Genomic DNA, 19,358 nt, shown 5'->3' with positions numbered 1-19,358 from the left:
TATATGCAAGGATAAACACCTGCCAGTAATGGAGGGTGCACTAGAAAATGTAAATTGCCCCTCCTGAGTTCAGCCTCACCTGACTACTTGTCAAGACTATGTGTTGAGATAAGGAGAGAATGTTGGTTTTGTTTCTTGCTAAGGCGCAAGGGAAGTAAAGTAAAGCATCATCCAAATATTACTGGTGCTGAAGCTCAGATTTTGAGGAGTGATGAACTGGAATTTACTACAAATACAGTAAGACTTATAAGAAAAAGTAGCTTTGTGGATGCCTGAAGAAGGTGGAGCTGTTACCCAGCACAGTTCCCTAGGACTGGTCAGAGTAGGAGTGGCCACTGAAACACATTCCTTTTCCTCCACAGCCTTTTAGAGGTAGGGTGATAGGGGCCCTCGGGAGGCAGCACAGCTTCAGGGATGCTCCAATGTCACCTAACCAGCAGCATGTGATAATGAGGCAATGTTGACAGGAGACTGGAAAATGGGGTTTGAAGAGAAGAAGGAGGCACTTCAGAAAAGTGCAGGGCACATGAGTGAAGAGTCAGGCACTTCAGCAAGAATAGTCGTCTCCCCACCTGATGTCTGGGAAGTGGGATGATGACAGTTGAGAGATAAAGGCAACTTTGTGTTTTGTTAGGTTCCTCAATAGTTTCCTTTAAAGCAAGTTTTAGGTAATACCCTGTGATATTGCTAATGCAGAGTCGTAGTTTCTGTAACTGCCATATACTTCACAATGAGAGTAGATTTTTCTGAATACAGCTTTATGCACATGCCTCATTACTTGACAGAAACCCTAAGGAAAACAGAAAGAAACAATGTTTTGGGTTTTTTTTTTGTGTCAGCAGAGCCAGGAAGGACAAAGCTCTATGAAATCTATTTTTTTAATCTATGTCAGACAGTCCTTCATTCAACAGAAGCAGCAGGAAATAAAACAGTAGAGAAAAGACTTTTCTGAGAGAGTTTTTCTGGCAGGTGCCTAACTGGTCAAAGTATGATCCAAGTGATCCATTTAAAGAAAAAAGAAAGTAACTCATTTGGTCTAGGTAAAGACTAAAGAAGTTGAGTAAAATCACCCTAAGGACTAAGTGCCTCAAGCTTTGATGATCCAATAAAATTATGAGATGACAAATTTAAAGTCAATCAGAGAAAACGTCTTTTCAGACAATATGAATTAGACCATACAGTTTGTTGGCAAAATGTTCTTAGCATAGCAGGTTTCAAAAGTGCACTGGCTGTATATGTGAACAACCAAAATTACAGTAAAGAATAAAGAGTAAATAAAACTAACACTTTTTATACAACCCTCCATGTTTCAGAACAAAAATGCCAGAATCTATTTAAAGACTATTCCAAAGATGTGGACAAAGTGTGCCTTCACAAGCTCCTGAAAGGCTCTCTGCACTTTTCTGTGAGACATCTGGTAATCAGTGCTCCCCAGGACAAGATATAGGACTGGAAAGATGGCTGGCCTGATTTCTCCATTCCTGTTTTCCTAAGTGCAAGATGCAAACAGACAGCTTGGTGTCTTTATATTTACAATCCTTCAGTTCTCTGCTCCATTCATCATTTATTCAACTGTTCCTATTCCATATGTTACCATACTGGAAAAGCAAGGTACATTAACTCAGACTCATAAGAGTTTCATTATTACCTGACTTTCATCCCAGCCTGTAAGAAATATATGATAGCTTAGAAAATCGTTTTTCCCTTTTTCAGCCATTTTTGATTCCAAATGGAACAGAAGATCAGCAAACCACTCAAATGCTGATGGGTCTCTACAAATCCAGTAAAAATAAACCTGTCAGATAAAAGTAAATAGATTTAACAAGAAGCAAAATTTCAGTCAAACTTCTTAATTATTGGCTCAACTCATTAATCAATAGTGTGCAACTCTTCTCCACTATAAAATTTAAACATAATTGCACATCATTTTGATTATGTAGTTTCTATCTCTTAAAAATTTCATTTTCATCTTAAACATTGAGTTAATATATTAATGCACTAGTGAAGGTAGGCTGCCGCAGAATGGACTCAGTCAGAGATCAATATGATCAGACAAAAAGCCATTTATTGCAAAGCATTAACTCCTTATATACTATTGCTTACACACACCTACAGCAATTTGGCATATCATGATTGGATACTTGTCTTGAAGACCCTTAGTGACTAACATATAATTGGTTAAGCACAGGTGTGAGAACTTGACCTCGAACGCTTGCCAACAGTCCACAGTTCTCATAACTCAGTGAATTCCAGCTTCTTCTTATCTTGCTTGCTTAGGCTTCCTCGGGCCTCCCATGGCCTTGCTGTATCCCTCGGAGTTATTCAGAGCTCATGTACCAAATATCCATTCTCCTGTGAGAACACTGTCTCCACAGTAGGCAGTATACATCTCCCCCTGCCAGTGCATCTCAACTTTGACTTACAATACTTAATGTTGCATTTCTTGCAAATAATGTCATTATTCTTTAAAATTTTGGATTTATTTTCTGTTATGTTTAAAATGGAGTTTCAGTTTCTCAAAACCTTAATTCTATATAGGTTAACAGCTGAAGTGGTAAAAAGGTAAGAGTTACGTTCTTCGAATTCAGATACCCTGTATAAAACAGGGTATAAAATGTCCCTAATTCTTTTATAATGTATTTCTTGTTTAAATTTGATCACAGAATTTCTAGAGAAACATAAAGTTCTAATTTTAAAGTTGCCAGAGGGATAAATTGAACCACTATCCCATTACTGGTTTTCTATTGGTTGAAAACCTCCTATGAAAAATTTATACAGTTTTTCTCATCCAGATTTCTCTAGCTTCATCTTCCATATGCTGGATCTTGTTATAGTTGTCTATTGATTTGGAGAGCCTGTTATTAAAGTTTTGTTCCCCAGGTAGGAATTAGAGACTGGCATCTATTCAGTCATACTATAATCCTCTCAATGATAAACCAAACATTCCTGGGATCTGTCACTGAGAGACTAATTTTTCATCCTTAAAATATTCCTGTGGCTTTTTTCTGTCTATTCCTCCTTGACTGCAGTCAGTTAGAAACAAAGCAGAGAGTTTATCTTTTATTTTTTTTAAGAAGCTAATTCATTAGGATCTTGGCATAGGGTAATGCTTGCACAGGGAATAAAGTATTTCAAACAAGATGGTTAGTCAGTGTCCATATGATGAGAGTTTCTATTTCAGGAGTTATTGATGTGGCATTTTCAGCTGGATCAGCTGAGACTTCTCCAAACCTTTTTTCTGCTCAGTTCTTATAGCCAGTTGGCCCAGGGACTGCTGTGACCATTCAAGCATGTGCATGATATAGTGTGATCTATTGCCCTTTACATACAAAGCATTTTCTAGCTAATTAACGATGTATAAATGACTGTCCTGTGTGACCACTCCTGCATTAACAGTTTCTGCTGACCATTTGCAAATGTCTTATCTGTGAACAAGTTCATCAGTTTTGCAGCAGGAACTGTCTGTAGAGTCTTGGGACTGATGACATTCCCTTCTCAGGATCTGAAACAACACACTGAGACATAGGCTGTCCCAGGCCAAGCGGGAGCTACCTCGGGGAGTCTTCAGGGCAGTCAAAATTTGCTACCTGGAAATCTTCTCCAGCCCATCCCCTGATTTCAGCTCCATTGCTTGTCTCAGGGAGGACCAGATGTGCAGTTAACTAGACTGGAAGTTCCTTCACCACCCAGAGAATGAATGCCTGAAGTTCCCTGGCTGTCTGTCTAAGCACCACCCTGGTGCCCGGCTGAACCACAATTACAAGGCAAACCTGACTGCCATTCTTAGAACTTGAATTCTGTAGCTCTTGCCACGCAATCCATCATTACATTTGAACAGAGGCTGCCAGACCTTGAATGGGCCTCTGTGAACAGTGTAATTTTGAGTGTAATTATTTTTATAGAAACTCCAAAGAAATAATTCACAAACACAGTGGAAACCTGAAAATACACAATTTCAGGTTAAAAAGGAATGGCACTAAGGACAATGTATAAGCTTATAACAAAGGGGTGGTTGGAACTGTGGTTTTATTGGAACTGTGATTTTTATTTTGTCCCAAAATCCCTTCATTTCCTCCAACCCATCTCACTTTGTGCTCACCAGTCCCTCTGTCTTTTATTATACCTCAATGTCAAAGGTAATCTGAAAGGTCCGTCCCTAGGGCAATCACTGTGGGAGGTCTGATGTTTTGGAAATTGTAGCCCTTTTCTGTAGGATCAATGAGATAAAGATGCATATTAGACACTTCTGAAGTGAAAAATCAGAGAAGAAACCAGAGAGCTATAAAGAGGTTTCCCAAAGATTTAATATACTAGCTTGTCAGACTTCTGGTGAGGTGGTGGGAGAAAAATATGGTAACACCATGCTTCACTGGAGATTTGGTGACAGAGACTAACAGTAATTTGAGATGTTTCCTAGATCTGAGTGTACTGTAAGGGACCATCTGTGGTTTCTGTGAGAAATATAAATGAAGTATGATCCCAGGAAACAGAGATAAAGTATTCAGGGTTAAGTACTGTATTTTTACAGCCCAGGAATAGGACTGCATGCAGAACTTTAGTACCAACCATCTTGGCTGTTTGCTTTTTTCCCTCCTGTTTCAATGTTTTGCCTTAAATATGACCTTATTACTTTACAGGGGTGTTGCTGCTGATTTACGCTGGCATATGTAAGGAGGAGAAAGCCCACTCACTTTATACCATTTCATTTCTGTGACCAACAATAGCATTATTTGAAATTACCCAAACTCGATAAGATTTAGAGCCTTAACCTTAACATATTTTTTTTTGCGTCTGAATCCTGAATTTCCTGCTTGTTCCACATCCTCAGCACCTCAAAAATAAGCCCACTGAGTGCTGTCAGTCTGTATCGCACCACGGCTGTTGATTTGTAGTGAGAAATTTCTTCCCCCAGCCTCTATTTGATCAGCTTATTTCTCAAGTCTTTTCAGCAGTTCATTTTATGGAAATGTATATTTAGTACATGTGTATGGAGTGCTTCTAAATGAATAATGAATTGTGCATGGGGTAGCAATTGCGAGCATGTGGGCAGGACTGGGAGCCAAGCACATTCAGGGAAGGAGGAAGAAAAGCTATCTGATGAGCTGAGATGGTGTGGTCTTCCCCCAAATGGGGGACTGGTTTGCAGAACATCAGGCTATGGAGCTTTGAGGAATGCTTTTAGCTGGTTGCAAACCAGCTGTTACAGTAACAGCCAGGCCAACTGAACTGGGTCAAGCCACCTCTGTCGCAGTCCTCTCAATAAAAGATGTAGCTTTCTGAAGCTGCAGTAATTCCTTAAACTCACACCCCTTGAACTGCTTCTGATTTTCACATTAGAGGTGGAAAGCATTTGGTAATGCAGAAAGACTGTCACTATAAGTATTTTGTGCCAGGATTATGAACTTAGGCAGAAAAGAGGTAGTGAAGAAGGATGGCCTATGGGCAAAAATTTTCTGTTCCCCTTAGATCAAAGAGGACTTCTAGTATAACATGTTAAAATAAATGGTGTTTACAAAGAAGTCTTCCTTTCTTTACACAGACAGCCCATAGCATAGCATAACATATTACATATATAATTAAAATACAATAAACACACAATAAAATTAATCCTTATTAAAACTGTAGAATAAGGCCAGCATCAGTGCATTTCTATAATTAAACAATTATTCTGAATCTTTTTTTTTTCTTTTTGTAAACCTCATGCTATTAATTGACTGCAATTATTTAGGACCCTTAAAATCTGGTTTAGATTTATTTTTCATTAGTCTCCACCCACCCTAGCCCCATTGACTACATTCATCAGCTTGATAGCTTGCCCAAGTAAACCATCTTAAATTTTCCAAGTGCTCTTTTTGCAAATTGAGTTAGATGCAGTATTGCTATTAATCAGATCCGTAATGCAGGGTTATGAGTAGCTGCTTATTCCTTTAATACTCTGCTCTCTTATCATTCAGTTTCCCACATCCTGAGCATTGTACAACAGCTTAGAGCAAGAGTTCTGACACCTCTTTCCTGTAAGGTGAAAAAAGATATCTTGTAAATCATCTTCCATCATGTGGAAAGTCATTAATAATTATCTGTTGATGACCATCCATCTGTTTCTCCCTGAAGACAGAGGTGGAGCAGCAGTTCTGGATAAAGCCAGCTTTTCATCAAAGGGATGCCCAGGGAGGCACCTTCATCTCTGACTTTTGTTTTTCCCTCTTAGACAGGACCAGTTCCTGCAAAACCTTCTTACACATTGCACCTGAGCACCTCCCTGCGAAACCCCAGTCCTTTCTGCTCCTCAGTATGCCACACTACCTTTGGGCTGCAGCATAACAGGAAAAGATCTGACATCTTCAGCCTAATCAGTGGATCCAGTAGAACACTAGAGGTAAGGTGCAACAGTGCCTGCAGCCTGAAGCATGCAGGGGAGGATAGAGGTTTGGGCTCCTACACGGGGCACTGACTTAGAGCTAGGGTGGCAGCAAGCAGCCTTTTGTGTAAATGCAGGGCAAGGTTTGAATTCATGCCTCTAAATTTGAAGCAGGAGTCTTAAACTGTTCTCAAATGTAGCTCTGAAAGATGGTTATGTTTGACAGAAAAAAGAGTCCAGGTTTTTAGGTCTTTGGGGGAAGATGTTTTGTGGAGAAGGCTGTGGACTAGGGTAGAGCTTGCAGCAGAAGGTTACCTCAGGCAGGGACAGTTGGTCTCAAAGCAAATGGAAAAGACTAGTTTTGTTTTCCTCACAGTCAGTAGTTGCACTTACTACCACAGCATGCTCTGGTTGTCTAATGTCTGCATGGATTCAAACAGCAATTATACAAATTCATGGAAGAAAAAACTACTAAGGATATTAAGCAGAGAGCTGCAGCTCTTATATCAAGATGTTACTGAACTGGAAGTTGCTCAAAGGCGAGAAAGTGTCCACTAAAGGCTTATCACCATATGGTTTTCTGGGCTGTATACTCCCTAGGCATTCATGAAGAACCACTGTTGGAGACATGATATTGGGCTAGATGGATCTTTGGTGATACTCAGTAGGACGTTTCTTACATCCTTATATAGGGTAGAAGTGAAAGTGGGTGTTTGCTAGTATTAGTGTCTGATTGATCAGTATGATTTCATCAGTTTCAGCAGGAACTAATCTGAAAAATGAGACCACTAATGTGAAAGAAAGATCATTTTATGCATAACTAAAGCTGGTAGAAACTTTCCAGCCATGACTAGTAGTAGTGCCCTTCCTCACTGCAGAAAAATGACAAGGAAATTAAGGCTCTAAGGCTATTTAATTGTGAAGAATCAATTAGATAAATGTGTATTCCTTTTGATTTGCTGGGTTTTTTAAATTATGCAGCTGCAGACATTATGGAAGCTATGAGTATTTATATCTAAACCGTATGTGGGCAACACTAAGAAATATTAGTTCAATAAGCGTAATGATAGCTGTACTCAAATCAAAATGAAGTTGTTAAAAAAAGAAAAACCTCTTATTTATTTCCTTAATAGACATTTCTATGGTACTCATCATGGCAGAAAGAGAGTGCTGAATACTTTGAGGAAGATTAAATTATTTGTAATTATACCACAAGTGGAAGCTTTTAACCAATGGGAAAAAAAAATAAATGTGGAACTACCCTGAGATTAATCGTTCTTACTAAGATGACTGCTGCATTTTTTAAGTATTGATGTGAACTTCCCCAGGACCTTTCATCCAGGCTTTCAAAATATTTTACAAGCACCAATGAAGTTTAGCCTTTTAACACCTGTGAAAAATAAGCATCACTGTTCCCACTGCACCAGTAAGGAAGCCAAGATACAGAGAAAGGACATGGAGAAATCACGATACTTTTGTATTTCACAAGAATTCAGGAAAACTGAACTCTATAGTGGAAAAAAAGTGACAGAATGCACCATGCATTTATATTTGCAGGGACACTTACCCAAGATTCTCCCTAAACTATGGATGAACACCCTGAAGTATATTATACTCTCAATACATAGTTAAATTCTGTTATCTTCTCCATAAGATAACAACAGCAATGACAATAAGAACAATTTTACTTGTACATATATAGAATATACATTATACACATATCTAACGTACATATAAGCACATTTAGCTCTCCTGGAGAAGATCATTCTGGTACAATTGTAGTGTTAGCAAATGTACTTCTCTTCACATCTAACACATATTTTCATTTATATTTCCCTCCCTTCTCACTGCTTTTTCTGCCTCAAAGATCCCCCCTGGCAATTTGAACCTGTCCTCAACTGCTCAGTTACTAAAATCCCAGATGCTTCTTCAGTGGCAGCTTGTCAGTAAGATGCCAGTTTTAACACTCTTTCATTTAAAAAGATCAGCCTGTGGGTCCTGCAATCAGCTCCATATGTACTGACCCTCTCAGAGATCTCTCCACTCCAATGTAATTTCAACATTTGTCCTTAAATGTGAATGAGGAACAGTTCCTGATTCAGCTTTTACATTGGAAAATGAGCTAAAAGAAGCTCTAAGGTCCACAAACTACCACTTATTTTGATGGGTAGGGAACAAGATCTTTAATGCTGATTTTCTTTTCTGTTACTTACTTATCCCTCACCATACTTCGCCCACATTATCTCTTCTTTGTCTGTCCTTCCCCAGTGCTGTCTCACATATCCTTAGCAGAAGATGAATAACAGGTAAGCAGATCGAGAGTATGCTAACTTAATTGGTGCCATCCATGTCTTACAGACCCCAATATATTTCTTCAACAGAATAATTAAAGTGGTTTGAAGCAGTAATATGCATCTTGATATATGCACCTCATCCAGAGCTTAAATGCTTTTTTTTTATTCCTTCTGTGCTGGAAAATATCCTGACTTTGCAAGGTGTGAAAAGCAGATAATAGTTACTGAATGAAGCATTCTCAACCAGGACAAGCAGCCAAAGGGCCCTCATGAAACCTAGAGCTGGACAAGGAAGGAGCAAATGCCACCCTTCACTTCTGTGTGAGATCACCTTGGAGGATTTATTTTTCGTAGGAGAGAAGTCAGATTTCTATTCAAGCTCTCCAACTATCTGTGCAGCTATGAAAGATGTTCCATGTTTATCCCCAGTTGCTATTGAAAACTCAATTCTTCAGTTTTTACAAAAAACACTGCAGCTAGAGCTACCTTCTTCCTCAGGGAATGACAGTGAATTCAGGAGACCCTATGAACAACACCTCCTGACACAACTGGAAAATGACTGGCTGCTTCTGGGAGCGAGTTAAAGCACTCAAGTGAGTCTCCAGCTCTGAATTGCCTCTCTCACCTGGTGAAATAGGCTTGTTTGTGTAACTTTTTGATGGAGCAATAAACTTTCCTACATACCTTCTGCAGCACCGGTTCTGTGTTAGGGTTGCAGCATTTGTACCAAATGGATTTTAAAATAGAGGCAAATGGTGTGACTCCGATTCCTGCTGCGATGCACACACTCACTCGGTAGTGGAAGACGTCTGTGGTTGCTGATCCATATGGTCCATCCACAGCCAGTCTACAGCAACAAGACATTTAGTCAAGGGTCAGCAACACGTAAAATGACAGAAAGGTTACCATTTGTTGGGCTACATATTTTCAAAACTGACATTCTGTTAAAATAAAAGAGAAAAGACATGTCTAAGCTGGCACACAAATTACCCGTGGAAACACATTTAATTTTCAGTGGGGGCCATTTAATAGCAAAGCAACTGTTTTATCTGAAGTGAGAGAACAAGAGCACCCATGTGGGTTTGAGGCCTGGCCATCTATTTAAGCATGCAATTGCAATTTTCTGGCTTTCTGAAATGTGATTAGTCATATAATTGCATGTCCAAATTTAGCTGTGGAATTTGCATATTTAATTATGAATTACTGAAAAGCATCCTGGTTTAGAGCTTTATTTTCTGTATTGTGTATATCAAAGTAAAGAGGAACAGATTATAAGAATAATTTTTAAAAGTTCTTTATATATGTTAAAGTAATAAAAGAGAAAGCAAGGAAGAGGTGATCATATGCAAGGAAACTACTGTTTCCTCAGATCTTTCTGATAAAAACCAAATATTTTAAAAATACATTTTTGGAAATAAAATTGTATTTAGTATCTGATATAAAGGCAAAATGTAAGTAAAAATGCTTGTTTATGTTACTACCTCCTATAATTAAGGTTTCTGATGCTGAGTCATTCATTTTGGTCAGTATTAGAAATGAAGCAGTTTATTAAATAATCAGTTTCATTCCTCTAGCAGCATGAATGTACATATATGCAGCACTTTGCAGATCTCTGTCCAACCTGTCTTTAAACAATGTAAGTGCTCTGGAAGATGGTTTCACTAAGACCCAGTCCTTAGGAAAAATTATTTTTTTCCTTCTTTCAGATTTTATATTGTTTTGTGCACTTTATTGCATTAATCATCTTTAAAATTCAGCTTAAATACACAAGAAGAATGAAATGTTCTAACGGGAAAAGGTGGGATCACCAAGTAATTGGTACACACAAATCTGGAGACACAATGTATTTGAAACTCTATCACTGCTTTCTTAATGTGTACCAAAGTCTTAGCAAGTATTTTCCCCTTCATTTGTACTTGTCACTTTCATTTCAAAATTCCAAATGCTCTGCATGGGCTGTATCAGATAAAACAGCTACTCAGGGATGACTTTGGGAAAACTGGCCTCAGGTATAAACAAAATAATATTTTTTTAAAAATTGTATTGTTATTTGGATAATTGCCCAATTCTATACTTTTTAAGCACTTTTAACACTGTAAAATATGATTAATTTAGGGTACATATTTGAAATGCCTAAGAACTGCTTTTAGGTGAGCTTTCTATGAAGTTCATTGTGGGTTTGGAAGCAATTCTCATTATTGTTAGTAGATTGAGAAAAAATTGGGAAGGAATTTGAAGGGGTTATTTAGTCTGTTTCTCTGATACAAGACAGGATCAATTATTTCTGAATCATTCCTTACAGACATTTGTCCTATCTGTCTGCTCCTAACTCCTTAGGTGACAGAGATCTTGTTATTGGTTTGAGCACATTGCTCAGCTGTAGCAAGACAGCTTAGCCAAATACAGTGGCTCAGAGGAGTAGAGCGGAGAAAGCAGAGAAAGATAAACTGAGCTGTACAACCCATTAATTTGATCTAGAGGGGGTGGAGAAAGGTAAGAAGATAGGAAGCAAAATGAAAACAAATGCTACATTTGTGCTCGCCAAGGGAGGAGTAGAAAATAGGGCTATAGACTGGTTCTAACTATGAGTTGGAGTGTCTGTATTCTTTGTGTCCATCTACACAATTTGATTATAAAAAAGCTTTATACTTTTGGGGAAGGCAGGAGAAGTATTAGTTTTGGAAAAATAACAGTAATGTATTCTTGTACTATTTTTAGAATTTAAACATTTGCTCATCATCATGATTGTGTAGTACTCCTGACTGTAAGAGAAGCTAGATTTTTGGACAATGTGCTAAAACAGCAATTAAGTGAGCCAAAAATCCCAAAGAGGCATAATACAGAACTTGATTATTTTCACAGCAGAAGTCTTTTTTATGGTCTTATCTCTCAAATTGGCCATAAATCACAACTGTCTTTGCTACCTATATATATGTATGTACCTTATATTTTAGTCTTCTTTTATTACTTACAATATAAAGATTTTATTTTTAGAACCTTACCTTATTATTAAGTTTCTAAAGGTCTTCTGTCCTCTGCTCAGTTTCTGCTGTTATTTTTTAATATAGTCACCAATTTGGTGTTTATCTTTAGATATTGAAACCTTTGAAAAAGACTTGGGTTTTTTTTTCTTTATTGCTAGCTTAACTATTGAAATATTCTTTTTAATATATTGCAAGAAAGCAACTGAATGATGGTATTAGGCACCTTAAAAAGATTAAAAAGAAGAGTCTTTATATACGACACCACTGTTAATTTCAGCTCTGCATTGTTGCCAGCAGCATTTGATAACAGTTTTCTGTTTCCCATTCTGTACACTGGCTGTCAATCACCTTGGTCTGTTTTTGCTCCAGTTCTGCTGAAATGGTATACTTCTCATTCCAGTTGCCTTTAACAAAGGTATGTCTTTCAGTTGTAATTTTTATTAACTGATACAATGCAAGGACTGGAACAGACTTTCTTCTCTGCCCTTACCTTTTAGTATGCCTCTGTAGCTCAGTGGTATCTATAAGCTTTTGGGGGGAATGTTCTCTAACATCCAAGTCCCATTAAATTATATAAATCTAGTTAAACAAGTGCCTTTTGCCATTCAGTTTTACTTGAACTGCTTCATCAAAAGCAATTTTCCAGGGGGAAAATAGGCCTTGCAATCCCAGGCTCTACACACTCCACCAGAATTGAAATGATCCTGTGCCAGACCTTTCTTTGCTGAAAATTGCCACCATGCCTGCAAGGAGCTACATGGTTTGAATCCATTATGTATAAAGCCAAATGCTTAGCTGGTGTAGGTCAGGGTGGCTCCATTAACATCGGAGGAGCCCTCCTGACTTGCAACAACGAAGCATCAACATTTTGCTTGGATTAAGTTGTCACAGATACAGAATTTGAACACCAGTAACCTTTATAAAGTGGAGCAGAGTTTGGAAATTAGAGACAGAGATGAGGTACACTGTTGGAAAGAAGTAAGGTTCAAGCATAAGTTTCTGGGGCCATATGTCTAAGTAATGAAAAATATCTAAGTAAGTGAAAGGGAAAAGCTGGAATTTTGGATGGCAGGAGATGAGTGCCATGAGAGCATAAACATAGAGGCACAAAGGTAGCAGATAGATTCCAGTCTTGTTCTAATTCAGTTCTTAATCTGTCAAAATTTATTACTTTAGGTGTAGATATAGAGGTTGGAGTTTTAAGTGATAGTGACAGAGATATAGATATGGATATGGACTTTAAATCTTGGATTAGTCATCATGTCTTCTTGGTAGCTGTGGACTAAATTCATTACTGTGTTTTTCTGTGTTCTTTTTAGCATAATGGCATATTTTATTTCCAGAACTACTATCTAATACTCTAACATAAAGAACACATACAAAATTAACAACATTTAAAATATTAACATTTATTTTAAAATGTAGAATTAACATTTTAAAATGTATTTTCTGTAAATCAAACCTTGGTAACATCCACAATTCCTTGAAAGCTTTTTCCTGTGCTCCAAAGGCCTTGAAGAGGGCTGCAGTCCAATCCCCAACAACCCGTATGTGAATACTGAAGAAGTCCTCCTCAGGAGCTGAGGTGAGGGTGAAAGGGTGCCACTCCAGCCATGAGACGGATGGGCACTGTAGAAAGATATATTGACCAGGTCCCATTTTAAAGCCACATTTCTTCATATGAAGCTCAAGGACTCCAGAGGAATATGTCACCACCTGAAGAGTAATAAAACGACCTGTTTTATTTTCCTTCAGAAGAATAGCTGTTTGTTTTCATTAGGTTACAGGTGACTTTGCAATCACTTCTACTTGAGTTCAACAACAAGGTAATGCAAATTGGTATGCACAGTAATTATTAGGTGTCTTGTAGATTATATCCTAAACTGCATGTTGCAGTGCTGGTATTGCCCAGTAGCTTGAGAGCACATACAATATGTATCATGGGGCAGCTTGCTTTGTGAGTGTAAGAGGCAGAGGAAAGGCTGTAACAATTCAACAGTTTGTGAGCTTTCTGTTTTAGTTGGTCCTTTTCCTTAATAGACTGCAATAATTTCCCACTTTTAGTGTTGCGTAACAGTATTAACATGAATGGGATTATTGTTGGTTCGGCAAGAAGAAAAAAAGCCCTATGAGCTCAATTCTAACATACTATTATTAAGAGGTAATCTCAGTTAAGCAGCCAGTTTTATATGTCATATATACTGAGATTCTCAGATCACAGACACTGTGAAATCAGCAGCAAGATTTATCTAACATGCTTTTCCCCTCTCAAAAAAAACCCTAGTTTCCGATTTTTGTCTTGATACATGTCGACTCAGCTACTTCAATAGCACCATTCTCCATCTATTTTGCTATGACTTAAATAGGCCCTTAGCACACAGAGATATTTACAACTGGAATAAATTGTTACATTGGTATTAATGAAGCTTACATTATTTATGCTGATAATATAACTGTTAATATTCTCAGAAGCCTCCAGATTTGAAAGTAAAAACCATGTCCTACTGAAGGCAAGGGCATCTCTGGCATTTACTGGAGTGGAACATGGTTTCAGTTCATTAAAAAGAGCACACCTCTGTGCAGATGTTTGTGTTATGATGGTGTAAAGCCTGGCACTTCATTAATCAAGTTTGGATCTGTATGGAATATTCTTATGGACTTGCTGTTGGAATAAATGCAAAATCTGATATTGATACTTGGCTGAAACCATGGTAGTGATGGAAGAGCTGCTGAAGCTAGGTGTGAAAAGTGAGGTCATAGTATGGAGAAGTTACCTGTAAAAATAAAATATGTCATTGACATGGTTTTTTTTTACACAAACATACAACTTACGTTACATACCTTAGTAATGATCACCTCTTGTCGAAATCTCCAAACCCGAACAATTCTTTCACAGATGTACAACACCACAGGACTTAAAACCCACTTCCAAGCCTGTAGACAGTTGTATATTAAAAAAGAACATTTATTTGAATGTCTACTAAAATGGCTTAAATCAGCAGGTAGTGTAAAATTAAATTATTTGATTTTTCTTCTGTGATTTCTGCTTTGCTTTTCTCACGGGAGTATTTCTGTTGCTACTGTAGCAGTTCTGGCTTTCTTGTGGAATAGACATATGGGACTCCTTCACAGATGCACTCTAAAAGCAGTGCTAATATCTATCTGTATTCTGGCCAAGAAGAGTCCTTTTAAATCTTTTCCTACTAAAAGGCAAAAAGGATTAATGAATTTAGGTGTTACATATAGATATCACTGGACCTGAAGACATCGGGCTGCATACATTTATACAAAATTACCCATAGCCTTATTATTTTTTTGCCGTTCAAAGTCTACAATATTTCAGAAGGGTCTGTTAATAATAATAGCTGTTATTGTCAGCTGCAAGTTTTCTGATACTGTATGAGTAACCATTAAGTCCAAAATATTCAACTAGAGGAATGGGATACATTTCCATTTAATCCATGACTTGGGCCTGTATCAATAAATGTGTTTTTCCGATCTAGGATACTAAGCTGGTCATACTTTAAGTATTGCAGGTAATTGTGCTTCTACTTGCTGATCTCATGTACTGATCACTATAACAGGGATACTTGGCTATTCAAATATACTAGCTAACAATTTCACTGACTTGTATTGATAGCTAAGATAATTGGCTGTTATTGAATCTTCATGATATTTTTTTTCTAGAAGAGATATTGGTTTATTTCCAATTTTTTTAATTATACCACTCATTCTAGAAAACGGAAGACTCCACAATTGTGTGGCTTTTAAAACCTCCGAAGAGTAACTTTACTTGCTGAAACATTGACTTTGCTCCACAAGCTGGATAACAGGGGTTATAAAGTATCTTTTATGAGAAGCAAGCCATAAAATTATGTGGCTTCCTTAGAAAGTGCTAAGAGGATGGAGTGGCAATTTCCCAAGGTCAAGTCTTGAAAATTAAATAAAAATATGCATGATTTAATAATGGGAAGCAACCAGTATAAGCCAGAAGACTGTTGGTTAAAGCAGAAACTCATCACATCCGTTGTCCTTAAATACTACAGGTGTCTCTGCACAGTGGGTAATCACACGTCTTGAATATATTTGCATATATCAAGCCACAATAATGATGAGACCTGTTTTTCCTCTTTTCCATTTGTGCTACTTGTAAATAAAAGCATGTGACAGGAATGTTAAGGTTGGAGGCTACTGTCTGTGAGCTCAGCTGATATTTCAAATGTGACATTGCTCCAGAGCAGCAGAGCATTCAGTCCAAAATACCTTTTGGCTGGCATGGGGCAACAGGGCTATCATCAGGAAGGATGGGCTGCTAGGAAACACAGCTCCTGGCTGGCTAATCGGGGCATCAGTATTCTCGCCCAAGTGGTGTTTCTTCCTGTGATGAGAATGAACTGAGATGGGACAGTGATTGCTCAGGAGAGGCTGTGAGGATAAAAGTCCGGGCACCCTGGGTGCAACAGAAATGCTACATTGTCCTCAAGAGGGATCTAGATCAGGCTGAAATACGAAGCAGGGGATCATATGTGACATGACTGAGAGAGGATCTCTGCCGTGGTAATCTCCTTTGGGAACCGTGGCCAGCAGGGTGTGCACTCCAGTGTCACCTCGTGGAATTCCAGCTATTTGCAAGTCTGTGCCTTCCCTTCTCAGTCCCACCTGCACCTGCCCTTGCTTGTGCTGCAGAAGTTTTGCCACGACTTTTTAGCCTCTGAATGAATTTGTGCTATCTATCTCCGATGTCTAGCAGGTATCACACCATAATGCATTACCCATCCAGCAAAGCACTGTTGCACTGTTCTTACAGATGATCTATATGCCATATGGTATTATCACAATTCATTTAAAATAATGTGACTTTGCAAATATGGCCCTGGGTATGCAGGAAAGTCTGGCAAAATAAGTTTAACACAGAGAAGTGGTAGTTCTCTCCAGTTGGCTTTATGATGATGAATGTCAAGACATGCTGTTGGAAGCAAGATTGTGTCTGTATTCATGGTGCGTAGCCATGTATTGATTTTTATGGTGACATTGTAGCTGAAATTTTTAGAGGCATTCATTTTCTCGTTAATATGCAGGTTGGATAGTGGCTAACAATAGTTTAGTTTAAGAAAAATCTATGTCAGCCATTAAAAGAGCTACAAGACACTGAATGCTAATTTTTCTCCTTTACTTCAGGATTTCCTTTGGTATTTTTTTTTTCTTTCTGGAAGAAACAACAAAAACTTGCATATGAGCAAGCTAAATCTTGAGCTGTAAATGTTAAATGATTGTGTTTGGATACAAGACATCTGACATACTGTACAAGTCTGCTACTTAATTACCCCCTGTGGATTTGCAATCTTGTTGCAGGAAAGTCACCCTTCTGTGGGACATTTTTCCTGCCTTTTCCTTTCATAATTCATTGTTTCAATTTCTCTCCTTTTTACCTAACTTAAGACATCAAGGCTGGATGATATGAAGAATGTGCCCTAAAACAAGGACATAATTTTAAATCTGAATTATTTTCCCATGGTGTTTAGACTATCCATATTAAAGTACAGTCAGAATAATAATACTAACTTGAATTCCTACCTTTACTGTTCCATTGTATTTTCTGCATCTCTACCCTCATAAGGTTTTCATGTGGAGCCTATGTTTGTGCAGTGAGCACATCAAGGATATTGTTGATACTGAATAATTAAAAAATAAATGTACAGAAGAGATTTAAATAGAGTATCATTCTGAAATCCGTAGCCTTCATTAAATCCATACGAAGGGAATGTTGCTTATAAAAAGGATCATCCAGAAATAAAAATTGTTATTAATAACACCAAAATTTTATTCATCACTCTTCATCTGTACCTGTCTACATTGATTATAAAAGAGATCAGGATCACTGTTTTCATGCACAGGGAGAGGCCATGGAACAGAAATGTGCAGCTACTCTCTAAACAGTCACTAGCATACACTTCAGCTCCCTGCTCCATAAGACATTTAACCTTCCAAGGAAGGACACTGAGTTACAATCAGAAGGCAAACATCACTCTTACCACAGGTTTGTTGCCAGAAAACTGCGGCAAAGGGCACTGAGTGGCATTCTCCCATTCCAAGTAGTGATCTTTACAGTAAGTGACGTTGTGGAGCAGCAGACTCTGAGGTGTCTGACCTCGGACAAGCTGACTTAAAACAAAAATGTCCATCAGTGATATGCTTCTTTGCAAGGTTTCTGTGTATCTGTGCATTTTGAGTTACTAGTCAAATTCAGATTCAGAGATAGCTGAAACTTCAAGAACTGGCTGTTTCAATCTTGCTCTGCTCTCTTGTCCAAATTACCTTTCCTTTAGCTTTGCCATGACTTTTTGGCCAAATGAAAGAAGTGCGTTATAGTATTGGTATACATCAATGCAGCTGAAGTGTGTAGAGACCTTGCACAGTGAATGTACATTTTGCTGTTTGTGGCAAAAAATCAGAATGATTTCCAAGTTTTTTAGAACAGACTCTTTGACTTCCTCTCTATATGAGCATCTTGTATTGTTCAGAGAAATAATAAAACTTAGTAGTGACAGACCTTCTCTTTCCTTTGCTGCTTTCTAAATGCATTTTTAAAAGCTGCAAATAAAGTTGGAGTACTGTAATTAGATGTACACTCTCTAAACATATTAAATACTAGCTTTTTTACTTCTGAGAATGTTAATGATATGAATTCTCCCAAACATATCAATCATGACTGTTCAGTTTAAATGGGTTTCAGCTGGTGTTGATTATGGGTAGAGTAGGAAGTTTTTTTATGGGGAAATGGTGTTTGTTTCATATTCTTCTCTGAATTTTCCATTTTTCCATACATACTTTGGCTCTACAACATTAGCCAGCCTTGTCCATGAGTCTAACAAGAGACAAGGAGGTAAGAAGTACTGCCTTTCTTCTACATGGCAGTGTTACTACATGCCACCAGTTCAGGCAGGACAGAAAAGGAGGTAGACTTGAGTGACTTTTGTTCAGTCACATGGGAAGGAGAAAGAGATGGGAAGAGAACAAAACTTTGTGTTTTGACTTCAGAAATCAGGTAGTGGTAGGCAGTTCTGGTGTCCTCAATATAAAAAGGACATGGAACTGTTAGAACAAGTCCAGAGGAGGGCCACGAGGATGACCAGGGGACTGGAGCACCTCCCATATGAAGACAGGCTGAGAAAGTTGGGGCTGCTCAGCCTGGAGAAGAGAAGGCTGCATGGAGACCTCATAGCAGCCTTCCAGTATCTGAAGGGGGCCTATAGGGATGCTGGAGAGGGACTATTCATTAGGGACTGTAGTGATAGGATAACAGGTAATGGGTTACAACTTGAACAGGGGAAGTTTAGATTGGATCTAAGGAAGAAATTCTTTACTGTAAGTGTGGTGAGGTACTGGAATGGGTTGCCCAGGGAACTTGTCAATGCTCCATCCCTGTCAGTGTTCAAGGTCAGGCTGGATGAAGCCTTGGGTGATATGGTTTAGTGTGAGGTGTCCCTGCCAATGGCAGGGGGTTTGGAACTCGATGATCTTGAGGTCCTTTCCAACCCTAACTATTCTATGATTCTATGTGCTGGGACAGCAGGAAGCTGCTCTGTTGCAGTGCTCTCCCAGCCTGGAGCGAGCAATGTGCTCATTGAATGCTATTGGCAGAGCTGTTAAGTAAGTGTACCCTTTTCAGGGAAGTCTCTTGCTGAGGAGTGTCGATCAGCTGGCTGGGCAGAGGGTGCTTGC

General features: G+C 38.4%; 1 protein-coding gene across 1 annotated transcript in view; it reads right to left on the bottom strand.

Annotated features, from left to right (window-relative positions):
* NOX3 (NADPH oxidase 3) overlaps positions 1-19,358 on the bottom strand; it is a 38,784-nt gene that overhangs the window by 3,942 nt on the left and 15,484 nt on the right. The window contains exons 7-11 of the mRNA XM_005150067.2: positions 17,669-17,798; positions 14,478-14,570; positions 13,099-13,352; positions 9,337-9,499; positions 1,649-1,795 (exon numbers count right to left, since the gene is read on the bottom strand). Coding sequence (XP_005150124.2) covers positions 1,649-1,795; positions 9,337-9,499; positions 13,099-13,352; positions 14,478-14,570; positions 17,669-17,798 — 787 coding nt within the window. The remainder of the gene's footprint in view (positions 1-1,648; positions 1,796-9,336; positions 9,500-13,098; positions 13,353-14,477; positions 14,571-17,668; positions 17,799-19,358) is intronic.

Source organism: Melopsittacus undulatus, chromosome 3 (genome assembly GCF_012275295.1).
Source record: "Melopsittacus undulatus isolate bMelUnd1 chromosome 3, bMelUnd1.mat.Z, whole genome shotgun sequence".
Classification (NCBI taxonomy): Eukaryota; Metazoa; Chordata; class Aves; order Psittaciformes; family Psittaculidae; genus Melopsittacus; species Melopsittacus undulatus.
This window is presented reverse-complemented; position numbering and strand designations above follow the sequence as displayed.